The following is a 14475-nucleotide window of genomic DNA, read 5'->3' on the forward strand; positions in this document are numbered from 1 at the left end:
AACAAACATAAATTCATCTATGAATCCTGTTTCAAACGTTTAACACCACTGTTTAATGATGTGGTGTATTGTAGTCAACAATACTCTTTTTATTCTTTTTTATTTCTTACTTTTATTCATTTTGAGGTGAGATGTTTTAGAAGCCCTATAGCGTTTTTTTTCTTACCTGCACAAATGTTTTTTTTTATCTTGTTTCTGCCTTTTTCATTTTGCTTCCTTCCCACTATTTATTAGTTGTTTTCCTTAATCATTTTTTTCTCACTGTGGCCACCAATTCTAAGAATGTATGTAAGGCGCTTTGAATAAAAAGCATCCACCAAATGGCATGTGTTATATTATCTCTGTGTTTTTAATCCCTTCACTGTGTTCTACACCTGTGCAAATGAAGAAACGACACTAAACAGCACCCAGCCAGCACCCGCCCAGCCTCCTGTCCCAGCCTGTGTGTGGAGGAGGTGGAGGTGGGGATGCCGTGGCCGGTCACCAACCTTCCCACCAGGATGAACCAGGGGGAGCGGTCGTAGAAGGGGTCCTGGCCGTCGCTGAAGATGTCCGAGCCCTCCTCCGTGCCGGCGTCGGAGCTGGTGTCGTCCACAAACGCCTCGTCGTCGATCAAGTCGGACATCTCGCTCTGGCGCTCGTCGGCCAGCTCGGTGATCTCCGAGTCGGTGGTGGAGAAGGTGGGCGAGGGCGTGCGGTCGGCCAGGCGCTCGTTAACGCAACCGTGGAAGATGGGGGAGCTGAGGGGTGCGGAGGGAGGGGGGGGTGGGGGTAAAAAGGGATGGGGGGGTGTTGGTGGTTTGGGAGCAGTGGCAAGAACCAAGTAAAGGGAATAATCCAGTTATAGAAGAGTTTGGAGAGTTACAGAAATCACTGCGGCTCATGAAGTGTGGCTTAGAAGTGATATTTCACTTTGGTATAAGATTCATAGTTTTCCTACAAATTATATCTTTATATAGTTTACTGTGGTATGTTTTTTTTTCTTGTTTGAGTTAATAAGCAATCAACCACCAACACTGGCTGTCCTGTTAATCAGTAAAGATGACCCATGCTAACATTTGTGTACCTGCTCAAATTATGAAAGTTAGCTAAAGCAGAAAAAAAAAAAACAGAGAAAAATGCACAAATGCCAGTGAATAATTCATTCTCTAAAGGAGCTGTTAACCTATTATCAGAGGTTAACAGCAGTCACACCAGTCTATTGAAATATGGAAATTGTGTACCAAAGTGAAATGCCACTGTAACAGGATTAGCCTGTGAATCTGCTAATGTGAGCTGGCTGAAAAAGGATAGAATACAAAATGCTCTTTCTACATTATCCAAATCCACTATGTTGTTAACAAGCTTTTGTATGAACTGGAAAGGATGATCTCAACACAGGTATGGCATTAGACACAGCGAAATCATATGAAGCATAAATGAAAATGACACAGTATTATGTTTTTGAAGCAAAAACACAATTTAAGGTATGATGCGGGTCAAAAATGAATCTTAATACACAAAACAGCATCGATAAATGAAATGAAATCAATAAACACTAAATGAAAATCACATGAAAAATCAAACTATGAACACAACTTGAACAAAAAAAATAAAAAAAATAAAAGGATATACATGAGCAATATGAGAACGTCAGACATAAATGATAAAAAATGCTAAAATGTGAAACATTGAAACATATGGCTCTAATGACAGAAAATGAATCAATGTAACAGTATTGGACCATGAAAATGAATAATGGAAAGGAAGGCAAGTAAATGCACAGACACATTTTATGCATGATTCACAAAAGCTCCCTAGAGACCTGAGTGAACCCAAATCATATGAGAGTAGGCCACAAAAACAAAACCAGACACTTTGATCTCAGACGCATAAATTAACTTAATTTCACTCTTACTATTACTTATAACTAAACCTGCTGAGAAACAACAGGCACAACAAATGCTACTCAATTCACAACTACATAATTGGTGGTGTATAATGATGTGTATATGTTGTTTTTCCCTGTTGTTGTTTGTGTTACATACCTCCCCACTAGTTTGAACCAATGGAAGCGGTCGTAGAAGGGGTCACTTCCTGTCAGAGTGCCCTCGCCGTCCTCCTGATTGGAGGAGGCCATCTCTCCGGCGCGGTCATACATCTCTCTCATCTGTTCCAGCCGCTGCCTGCAAATCACAGCACAGCGCACTTTGCATTAATGAGGAGCAGAAAGATAATGTACAGTTCACTTAACGGGTGTCACAGGAGGAAAAAAAGTATTTGTATTGTATTTGTAATTGTATTTTTTGGCCACCAGGAAGCATGAAAAATTAGCTGTTTGAGATACAAGAATTCTTAACATTTGAGCAGAAGTGCAGTGAATGCTGCATTAGGGATGGGAATATGCTTCTCTCACGATACGATTCGATACGTGAAATGGGGCTCACGATTCAACACAACCACGATACAATGTAATAAATAAGAGCACAGTGACAACAAAGTATGACTGTGCAGAATTATGTTTGTTTCTGAGCCACAAATCTTTATAGCATCGGCATTGGCTGGCTAGAATGTAAACAACAATATCATTACAAAGTGCAAATAATATAATTTGGATGGACAGCTTGTGAGACTGTGACGGTCAAGCCATCTTATTTGTGATTACTACAGCAGAATAAAATATAGCTAATATTGCGATTCATTTTTATGCCCCACGATACGTATTGTCACATTTTTGTATTGCGATATATTGAATTTCAATATATCGTCCCATCCCCAGAACTCATGCATGGTAGATGCAGGATAGGGGATTTCTACCACTTAAAGTGCATAATGGATGACACATTGCTCTTGTGTGACTCAATATTGCACTTTGAAACAAATGTAACTAAATCCAGGACTAGTTTAAGGTATGGTGTGGGCCTTACTTGAGTTTCTCCAGGGACCAGTAGTGTGTGGCTCCGTTCTTCAGGTCTTGGACCTCCACAGCCACCACCGTACGGGGGAAAGGCCTGGAGTCGCGCTCCTTCTCTGGCTCCGGGGGCAGGAGCTCAGGAGGCAGCGGAGAGTACAGTGTGTCTGTCAACAAGACAAACTGGAACTGGACCTGGGGAGGTGGAGGAAAAGAGTGAGTGGTTAGTAAAAAAAAAAAAAGCCAAGCCAAGGGAAAAAAAACAAGCATAAGTCATTAAGATCTAGTTTTTTTTTGTCAATCCAAAGACATAGAGGACGCTGTAGGGTTCATTGCCCTTTGCAGAAGGGCTCTTAATCACTGTAGACACACCAAGGTTGAAAGGTCACACAAATCCATACTTCCCTCTTTTTTGTGCCTTTCTCTGCCTGATGTCCAGCGGGGGCAATGAGCTCAACCAAAGAACAACACTGGATATAAATAAGAGACGGGCAGAAACCTGAAGATAAATAAACCTCCCCCTCCCGAAAACATCTATGTGACAGAAGACCCATCTCCAATATCTATCACCCTGCGCCTACCACTCGATACAGCTACGATCAGAATATAAATCATAATGCTCTGCTGATGGGGAAGGTGGAGCAGAACAGACTGATTTATAACAAATGCTGTTTGTTCATCTCTGACAATAAATCACAACCCAACCTGGATGATTTAAAGGACCGGCTCCTGCATTATCTCAAACATACGCTTCGAGTTGAACGTCCCATTAATTAGAGCGCAAACATCAATCTGGGCTGAATAGAAATCTTAATCAACCTTGTGCCGCCCTTCGTGACATCATCACGTGGGTGTACGTTTAGGATTATGGTCAGCAGGTCACTTAATGCCGTCATCGTGCTTTAGAGTCAGAGAGCCCAACACCCCATGTGGGATGGCTGCGAGGCTGACGCACGTCTGTAGGTGTCATGTTATGCTATTCAATACAATCAGAACCAACCAAACTTGTTACAACCTCTTCAAATCTTGTCATCTACTGTAATATGGACATACAGAAATGGATCAGTTGTTGAAATGCTTTATTTATAATGAAGATTGACGCATGCAACTACTCAAGCACGCTTTAGTATCACACACCCACACACTTTTTATTAAACTTTATTTATTATTTAACCCCACAATTAATATTCTATTATTATATGTATTCCTTTATTGTTTATATTATTTCTACTGTTTTAATTGCTTATTGTATGTTCTATTTTTCTGCTTATATTCTATTTGTCCCTGCTGAATCCTATTACTTTTGCTGCTACAACAACTGAATTTCCCCACCGGGATCAATAATGTTTCATCTTATCTTTCAATAATCATTACAACTGCAATATGATAAATGAGATCATCAATACGTTTTGCTGTTCTCTATTGATCTCGTCACTCGGTAGCGATGATATTATCCAAGACTGTAAACAAACTACTGGTACTCCTCTGTAACCATGACGACTGTCACAGAAAAAATACTTACACCTGCTACATGATTTGCTAAGACGGTCACAGCTGGCAAACCTAACTTGTTATTATTATATTTCGGGAGAGAAATTTAAATGGAAGGTTGTTTACCTTCTTCTTCAGCTCCACACTGATGGCATTGGCCTCCTTCAGGTAGACGGCGTTTCCCCACAGCTGGTCGCGGAGGGAGGTGAACTGATGGTACCTCCACTTTCTGAAGGCCCACTGAGCCAGCTCAAACTCATGCTGCGTCCACGGCACTGCAGGGCGACACGAGACGGTGCGTTACCATGATGTGTATCCACATAAACACACACACACACACACACACACATATACACAGTTCAAACAGACTTCAAGTAACACAGGTTTACTTTGACCTCGGTAAAATGTGTGTGTAGTAATTATCAGTAGTTACATTAGTAGTGCGTTTTCCATTTTTAGGCGGATTAGAAGATATGTTAATTGACTGGATGGACTGAATTCCCTCAGTGGGTAATTAGTATGGTAATATTAACAACTTTTCATTAAACTGAATTAAGTTACATGTGATATGATTTCCTTTTGATGTTTATGAGAGAGAAAATACTATACGCACATCCCAGTAGTTTAGGCTCTGGACAGAAAATGTGAAATAAAAAAATATAGATGTCAGAGGAGATTTGTGATTCTTTATAGTTGTTTACGTATCAAATATAACTTTTCATTTGGCCTATTTTGTATTCAATAATATCTGCTTTGATACAGCCCATTCGCAGGACATAAGCTTGCTGAAAATATACACACCTTCTTCCTCCTCCTCCTCTTCCTCGTCTTCTTCGTCAGGTGTCTCGGCTGCCAGCGAACGGGTTTCCACCTGTTTCTGAAGCTCCTGCAACTTGCTCTCATAAACCTGGACAGCAGCACAGAGGAGAGAAAGAAGAGAGGGAGCATGGAGAGCTGCCCATCAGCCACAACAACAGGAGGGGAGCCGAGCCGAGCCGAGCCGAGCCGGCCGTCAGCACCACACAGCAATCAGTACACAGCTTGGTTCAGCGTTTCCAATTTTCCATTTTGAAATTCCATACTTCATCCAGACTTTAATTTCTACACTAGATTTGAAGACTTTGGTCAGTCACAGCGGCCGAGCTACATGATTCTCATCTAGGCTAAATCAGTCTGAAGCTTTAGATTATTTTTTAACAACAACAAATACTGCAAAAAGTGAAATGACAGTGGGTTTACAATTTAATTAAATGTGTAATGAAATGTGAAATGAGTGGGCAGTTTTTCCTTCACTTTACTAGACCTGCATGCTGGATCCTAGTCAGATTGTATGTGTAAAATGTAGTGGGAGTTGGGGGTTATAGACTTTCACTTAAAATAACATTATTGTTGTGAGGATATACGTATTTGAATGCCACAAAAAATCCTGTGTCCATCATTAAAAACCCATAACCCTGCAACTGAACAGTTAAAGCAGCAGAAATATTTGAAGAGTTTTGTTCCAAAATTGGATATCCATTCCCAAAAAAAGTGCGATATAACACAAAATTAAAGGAAATGATTGCACTTAGTGGATAGTGGGTTGTTTAAGTTCCAAGCGACAGATTGAATGATCAACTTAGGTAATGATTTTTCTCCCAAAGACGGATATTCAGCATTTTGGAAAGGTACTCTTCATTGTCAGTCAACTAGATTTACAAACAACATCATGTAATGTGAGGGAAACGGCTGGAGTGGAAGAGGAGAGGTGCTGGTAGAAGCTGAGTCGAGTGTAATCCTATGAGGGGCGCCATCAGTGCAGGACAAGGCTGTGGTCCCGATGACCTCATCCTGTTTGTTCAGTGTCTTCTGGGAAGACAATGCAGCCTTTTCATATATCATTAACCTCCTCCCTGTTGTAATCCTACCAACAAGCTAAAAGCAAACTAGGGACAAAGCTACATAAGCATTCTCAGAATGTGCAGACTTGATTCAAACAATCTATTGAAATCCGATTTCTAATTAATCTGCTAGAGGCGATGCAAACACTGAAATGTGTACTGAAATGAACTGTTGTTTCAAAACTTGAATATCCAAATTACAAGGATGAAATGATTAAATGTATTGCCTGACAATGATGTTAATGGGATAAATGACAGCAAATCTAACTTTCATCCCCATCCCATGATAAGTGAGCACATGAGAAATTGTCATGCTGTGGTCTTTAATGATTGCAGTAATGACTAAAGACTTAAATCATAAAGTTTTCTGACACTTGTAGATACAATTCTGTAGTCATAATCATAAATACTAGTTTTAAATTTATGATAGTTTTGGAAACCGTAATTAAAACTATTAATTCGAACTGCAGAGCCACATCTACTGTGTTTATCCTGACTTGAGTTGTTGTAGCGTCTCAAACTGTCTAGTCTTCTCTGCAACTGTGTCACCCTTGTATAGTGCATGCATGCAGAGATCTAATTCAAACTGTCTCTAAACTGCTTCAATGACAGTGGTAAAATGAACACCAACCATATATAACAAATAACTGCATTTGGAACATGTCATTTTATTTCAGTCATACTTTGAAAATAAACCTCCAGCAACACAGGGATTCAATATATCCTTTTTTTTTTTTAAACCTGTGAACAATACTGCTCAAATAGGTATGTTTGCACAAAGTGCTTGATTAAGGAGCATCACAACTTGGTACACAGCCACAATGAGGCACTTGATATTGCAGATTCAGATAGTAGACGTACAACACTCAACAGACACTTAGAACTGAGATCTAACACAGACATATATGTATATTTCAAAAGAACAGTATACTGTACATTGTCCATTTGATGTTGTATACTTTTCCAGCTTACCTGGTAGCTGTCAGCACCAGAGCATGCGTTAAATAACATTCTTTAAAGGAGCACTTATTGGGGCATGAAAAAATGTAAGCAATGGCATGCAAAGATAGTCATAAAGAGATGAGCGCTTAATGCTGAAAGAACAGCGTCGGGTGGAGAGACTAGGCTTATATATATATATATATATAGATATATCATTATAACATTTGGTTTGTGTTACAACATAGTAAGGCAGAATATATATACTATTGTCAAAACTTAGAAAAAGATAAAAGATAGAAAATCGTTTCATCATTCTGAACCCAAGTTTAACTTTTTGATAGTCCTCAAACGTATCTTGTGATACTGCTGAGTGCCGTTTTGTTTCTCTAAAATGGTTTGAAGGTCAACTGGTGTGAAACTGTTATAATCACTGGTTTCTTTTAAAGCTAAGAAAGCAGCAAGGATAAGCTAGACTGACAGGCAGACTTGCTGCTCATTCAAACAAGCCTCAGCCACAGCACAGAGGCCAAAAAACTGATGTGGACGACTGATTCACAGACTTTATCTTACTCTGATAGATCTATCAGGATTGTATGGGTATGTGGCATTTGATAAAACTAAAACATAGCAGTCTTCAAAATCTCATTTGACATGGATACGTCTCATGAATAACATTATGCAAACACTTCAATTCTTTGTCCTCCCTCCAACATTTTTCAAGGCGAGTCTTTGGGAACCATGACAACACCCTGTTGGACATCCATTTCAAAGAAGCTGTACTCTGTGTGCTTACTCAGTGAGCCACAAAACCAAAATGTAATTTTTAAGACCACATGAAACAGAAATCAGAGCTCAGTCTATGATTTGTGGTTTCTACAGGAAGAGTGGGGAAAATTATTTTGGACTGGTTTGACTGCAACTTTCACGTTGTTAAATTTTTTGGGCTGTGTCATCCCCCATGTCACCTACCTTATGGTTGGGTACATTGCACAGCAATTCTACCAAGTAATTTTTCATTTCATGGGGTCTTTAATGGACTTCAGGATTTTAGAGAGAACTTAGCATCATGGCATTAGTGAAAACATCCTGGTGGGAAAATATACCAACACATAAAATGTGGTAGTTTCAAAAAGGAACTTAAAAAAAAACTACATTTTCAAGAATTTTGTTTAACTTATTGCTCAACATAAACATTTGTGTACTCATAAAATAACTGATTATACAGCTTATCGATGACTTGAAGTGCAAAGTAGTGTCTGTAATACAAGTAGGGTGGCAGTCATACATATGAAATAAAAAAGAATGTGTAGTGTAATTTTTAATTTTAAAAAAATACGTATGAAATCAAGCAACTAAGTGGCTTCTTAATTTATTTAGAATTCTAATAAATCAGTATGTTACTACTAAAAAGTTAGTTTTAGTTAGTTTTGGTAGATCGTTTTATTTTGTGAACTGTAGGTGAAAACTTTAGTATTCTTTTCAAAAGTGCATGTTAAGCACTGGATCAAAGGAAGGGAAAGGAAAAATTGGAGAAGAGGTCATTTGATTGAACTGTAAATGCACAGCAGGGTTAATGACGTTAATGAATCAAAAGGCACTTTTTGAATACCGCTTTCTTTTACCACTGTTTCAGTCTCCATTCAAATGGCAGTCACGTCATGGACTAGTGGCATCAAGCCACTATAATTAATTTTAAAATGTCCAACCTACTGGTCCCTTGATTCCAGATCTAGGCCAATGAAGATTTATGCTGGACAGAAAATGTTAATTAGTAAAGGAAAATGATTCCTCTAGCCCAACATTCAATCACAGGGATACACAGAGAGAAATAAATGTAGGGTGTTTTCTGTTCTTACCTTGGGCTACCACAAAAGCTTTGATGACTATTGGGCACTTTAATGTGTTCATAATAGCTCAAAACATTCATGATAAATCAATACTAAAATGGTAAAGATGTAAACTCAGAAATTCAACCATGAATATGTTTTGGCAAATCAAAGCATGACTGATGAATCCTCACACCTGCTGAAAAATATACAGAATAGGCATGGCATGTCTCTTTTGAAAACAAGTCCCCTCATCATCTGTTGGCTTCGATTCCTTATGACAGTTCTCCCAATGCAAGTGTTGACAGAACACACAATGCAGCACAACTGATACAACGGCATAGATTATGGTGATGATAAAATGTCTTCTTATAATACATACAATTCAAATTTGGATCAACCAATAACACACTGTTCAAGTGCAAAAGTCACAGTTCTAGCTGTCTGACACATGATTCTGAGCTGTTGTGATCTGTAATGTATTTGCCTACTACAAGTATATCCAACTAGTTCCTCATCCCACAAGTCCCTCTCAGACTGTCGTCTCCCTGCTGGCTTTTAGGTTGGGGGCAGACATTTGCCTGCGCATTCTTGGAGGCGCCTGAAAGTTGATTGGATGGTTAGCTTGGTCAGTGTGATGGTACTGCTGGTAGCCATTGAAGCCGGTATCTGTATAGGGCATGCTATTATAGTGGCAAGGCTGTTGTTGGGGGTGTGGCTGGGGATGTGCTGGCTGGTTTTGGTAGTGGCGGGGCTGGTAGAAAGCCTGCGAATGCCTCCTGTTGGTTTCGGAGTACTGCAGTGACTCCATGGAGCCAGAGGACCGCTGGCGGTGATTAAAGGAGTTGCTGCGGCCTCGTTCATGGGGCTGCTGATGTTGGTTGTTCCTATGGTTGTGTCTGTAACCCTGGCTTAGACCCTGCTCCAAGTCATTGCTTCTGCGCTGGACTGAGGGGCTTGGCAGCGGAGGACTGACTTGGATAACCGAAGCAGCCATCCTTTCTCTAGAATATGCTCCTTCCTCAGCCTGGCCTTCTCCCTCTTCTTCCTCTACAGCTTCTTTGGGCACCTTCAGCTCGATGACCTGCTGGTCTGTGATAATGATATGGGTGCCTGGGCTCCAAGAGTTGCGGTGCTTGGGGTTGCTTTTGAAGGGGAAGCGGAGCTTGCGGTCTTCTGGGGGTATGAAGCGATGTGGTCCGGATTGCCTGCGGAGCTGCTTGGAGATCTCTTGTTGTTGAAGGTTCTTCAGGCGTACCTGCTCCTGACGCATCCAACGCATGTGGCCTCGTTTGAGGGTCGAGTCATCGCCTGCACTTTGGCCTGTTTGCAGTTCTGCGTCCTCTCCATCAGGCTTTTCGGGCACAGGAGGTTTGCCTTCTCGAGGACTGGGAGTTATAGCTGCGCTGGTAGAGGTGCTGATGCTGGGAGGCTTGTCTTGACCTTCTGGGGCGATGAATGGAAGGACCTTTTCCATTTTGACCATCTTGTTCCTGAGAGCACGGATCTCCTCGTCCTTCATGTTATTTTGTTTCTTCACCTCGTGCAAGATGTCCTCAAGTTTGTCAATGTGCACCTTCAGTTCATCCATGACAACCCCTCCTGCTCGGGACCCATTGGTGATGACATCCTCAATGCGCTCGTCGCCAACCCCTACAGTGTCCCATACATCCCGAGCCACCGCCCGCCACGAGTCCCGCTCGTTGGGGTCCTTCTTGCTGTAGCTAGCGCACAGCTCCTTCATCTTTACAATGGCCAGTGCCTCAATTTCCTGCCGTGTGTGGCGGAAGTCGTTGAGCGCTACTTCGTAACAGATTTCCTTGACCGCCTGGATCTTCAGGTCAGAGATGGTCACCCATTTGGAGTCCTTGGTGATGCGGCGGCGCTGAGGGATCTGGTACATTTTAACTGGCTCTCTTCTCTTCCCACTGCTGGGTAATCCACACTTTTTCACTATGGTTTGTAGCTTGCTGGGGGGCAGCTTTTCTCTCAAGGAAGTGATCAGTCTCCAACTCTCTTCACAAGACCTCTTATCTGAGTCATCCCCACTATCAGAGTCGCCATCCTTGAGAAAACAAAACAGGAAACAAACCAAATGGTTCCCAACAAAAAGGAGAAATTACAATGGGAAATCAAAGAGAAGAAGGATGGCTTTTAAAAAAAGAATGAATACAAGTATGAATATGCAACATGGGAACTTCTATTATGAGTAAAGCTCTTGGTCAAATCGGATCGCCAACATAATATTCAAGAGCCAGGACAGGATTCTGATGTTCAGGATTCTGAGATTTAGGACATTTACCTAGATGACTCTTACAGTGTAATAACAACGTCATCTAAAAATTTTGCATACATCATTACTGTACAAGATGTATGGCAACATGCAATATCATTCCCAGAAAAATATGTCCAAGATAAAATCAAGTTTTAGGAAAAACAGCTTAAAAGGAAAATCTAGCATAGACAGTGGCTTCCATTGACTTTCTTCTCATTTTGCCTTTCTAATATTTTGGCTAGTGAAATTGTTATGGGATATGAATTAAATCATCTTTACTATGAATACTTTCACCTATTGTTGGTATCACTTTACATGCCAACAAAATGCTAGCACGCAAATAAGTGAGCCTTTTTTTCACATTTCAAAAATGGGGAATTCAACTAGGCCAATATAGTTCCCATTGTTGCATATTGATATTAAAAGTAAAGGTAAAGCATGACTATCGTGATTAGAAAAAAATATAAACAGAACAGAGAATAGTTGATGATTGGAGCACTTCTGTATTATTTTGTGATATTCCTCTTCATAATTGAAAATTTGGATATTTGACAGCTGGATCCCAAACATGCTACAATGGCATGCACAAAACGTAGATGGATTTTGGAGCTTTTCCCCTTTAGAAGTCCAGAAGATTTGAGTGGCTTTAGTATTAGCAGTGAGTTAGAAGACAAGAGTGTTGTTGCAGTTTTATCGGAAAGCCAGTAGAGAGAAGACAGGCAGAAGTGAGGTTAAGTGTTAATCCACTACAAGAAAGATGTTAGTTGGAAAAAAAAAATGCAGTTTCTCATTTTTTGTAGACAAAGGACATTACAGATCACAACCAGTTGGAACAGATACTTCAAATCTTGTGTATGACACTGTATCTATGACTAGAACTGGACATGTTATATGTCATTGGGAGTCTGAACACTGTGCCTGTAGTTCTGCACATAAAACCACCAGAGTATGGAAGAGGTCTGTGATTCATTGATTCAATTGCGAGCAGTGATAACTCTGTTGTTGAGCCATGCCCTCAGTGTGCTACAAAGACACCAGGTAAGGCTAGCAAAGGGAGGTAGCCAAAGAAGTCAATGAGAAACCACATTGTCGCTATCCTTCAAAAACTACAGCAGGATTTTTTGTTATCACAATGCATTGTACATGTCAGCAACTGCATTGAACTCAGGACAAAACAGAGCGAGAAAACTAGAGTAGAAATCTAATCCAAGCAAATCAACAGCCACCTCAAAGTTGACCAGCTCAACAGCAAACACTGCAACTTAGTCCAGAACCAGTACTGAATGAGTTAAGAAAACATGCTATTAACATGAACCATGCAAAAGCAGCGTCATTTTATAAAAACAAGACTATTTGTTTCGATATTGATCATGTTAAATCGGCTTTAAATCAATTTTGATCTTCATATTAAATGAACATTCTGCTCTAAGGTGCTGTTTTGCAAGATTCAGTTCCACTCTAGAAGAAAAGTGAAAACAGGGATTTGGAAAGGGGAAAGCTTTACAATCTAATTCTCGCTGAATCAAATTGCTATAGAAAATCAGTCAAACTCAAGAATCAAGGGGAGTTGAGGGGGTAAAAGCTCAACTATCTCAAACCAGAACAAGTAGATTTTAACTTCCATGCAAGAAGAACAGACATGCGCTAGGAGTAAAAGTGTGATTCACACACACACAACAGAATCTCAAAAAGTGTCAGAGCTCAGAGTGAGAATTAGTACTAGTCAGACTTCAACGGAGCAAAAGCGAAACCATCGTCCAAAAAACAAAAACCTAGCTATCCAATTATATATTAACCATCGAAAAACCATGCTTTAACTTTGTAACCCACTTTAGACAAACTGTGCATTCTGAAGTACATTTCACTCAAAACAATCACACAACTAGCAAGTCATTTGGGTCACTCCAGAAACTACTACAACTTCAAAAGAGCATCATCAAAGTTCAGGCTTGGCTTCTATTAAACCCACCCTGCAGTTATTACAAACTTGGCTACATGAACGTCTAGCACGATGACTTCTTACTGGCAACATTAGACTACATAGATAAAGTCTATAAAGTGGGTTTGATTGAATTCCAGCCTGATTCTTAACACTTGAACTCACCAGTCTCTGTTGTTCCAGAAGTTGGTCTGCTTCTTCCTTCTCCTTTTTGTACAAGATCTCCATCTCAGTGAGTCTAGAAAAATTAAAAAAAGTATTCAAAAGCTCATTACACAATTCATAATACACAATCCATATTAGAAAACCCACACACTGGAAAATTAACACTATTCAAAGTTCATCAAACTTTATATTCATTCAATCAAACAGCATGTCTATAAGGGAAAAAATATTTCTTCAGCATACTAAAATTACAGTGAAAATTCTCATTATTATGCTACAGAAAATGCAGCACTAATTCCCAGTGATCTGTCAAAGCAACATGAACGTTTAGCCAAAATATGGTGTATTTATTTACCAATTCACATTAAGTCATGTAAGTGCCACAATATCACTCGTTTTTTTCCAAATCTGCCATATTGCACCAAGACTACAAATTCATTTTTCTAGATTTCAGCTTTACAAATTTCTCAATGACTGTTTTAACAGTCAATTAGCGACAAAAAATGTTCGATGATTGTTCATAATATGGTTATTTTCCTTATGAGTATTTTTTTTTACCAATATTAATACATTCCCAGAGACTCTGTACATTGTTGGCCATGGGAGCACCCATTCAAATTCCACTTATGTCTGGATCCTATACCTTTTCTCCATCTCCTGCTTCATGTCGATGCCCTGCTTCTCCAGCAGCTCCCGCTGGGCAAAGGTCCAGTCCACTGGCTCCACGGGGGTTTCAGCCGACGGGGTCTTCTCCCTCTCGGCCCTGGCCTGTTCGGGGTGGTTGAACCGGAACACGTGGTTCTTTCCCATGATGATGCGGTTGCCTGAAACAAGATATGGTAGAAATTAGCATGGAGACATCATTCCACTGGAGCTGTAGAACAGTGTGAACTGATAACCCCAATTTTGGTGTTTTCCATTTATTTGAACAGAAAGGGCACAGACAAGTTTCATGACCATATAATAGATCAAGTCCATTGAAATGTATTACATAAATTCAATTAATAGGTAAATCTGCCATTTTTTCTCAATTCCTGAGAAGCTGTACTTTTGGAGATATAAAGGTT

The 14475-nt window shown here is 40.1% G+C and overlaps 1 protein-coding gene across 5 annotated transcripts in view; it reads right to left on the bottom strand.

Annotated features, from left to right (window-relative positions):
- The window catches only part of kif1b (kinesin family member 1B), a 62321-nt gene that overhangs the window by 14202 nt on the left and 33644 nt on the right, over positions 1–14475 (bottom strand). For 3 of the 5 annotated variants that reach the window (XM_078288426.1, XM_078288427.1, XM_078288425.1), the window contains 6 exons: positions 14052–14232; positions 13409–13481; positions 5183–5288; positions 4508–4656; positions 2907–3085; positions 2028–2165 (listed from right to left, as the gene is read on the bottom strand). In XM_078288426.1, the coding sequence (XP_078144552.1) occupies positions 2028–2165; positions 2907–3085; positions 4508–4656; positions 5183–5288; positions 13409–13481; positions 14052–14232 (826 nt within the window). Of the gene's footprint in view, positions 1–2027; positions 2166–2906; positions 3086–4507; positions 4657–5182; positions 5289–8779; positions 11095–13408; positions 13482–14051; positions 14233–14475 lie in introns of those variants that run through there. The other 2 variants (XM_071907408.2, XM_071907407.2) reach the window with 1 other exon arrangement.

This window comes from Centroberyx gerrardi, chromosome 14 (assembly GCF_048128805.1).
Source record: "Centroberyx gerrardi isolate f3 chromosome 14, fCenGer3.hap1.cur.20231027, whole genome shotgun sequence".
Classification (NCBI taxonomy): domain Eukaryota; kingdom Metazoa; phylum Chordata; class Actinopteri; order Beryciformes; family Berycidae; genus Centroberyx; species Centroberyx gerrardi.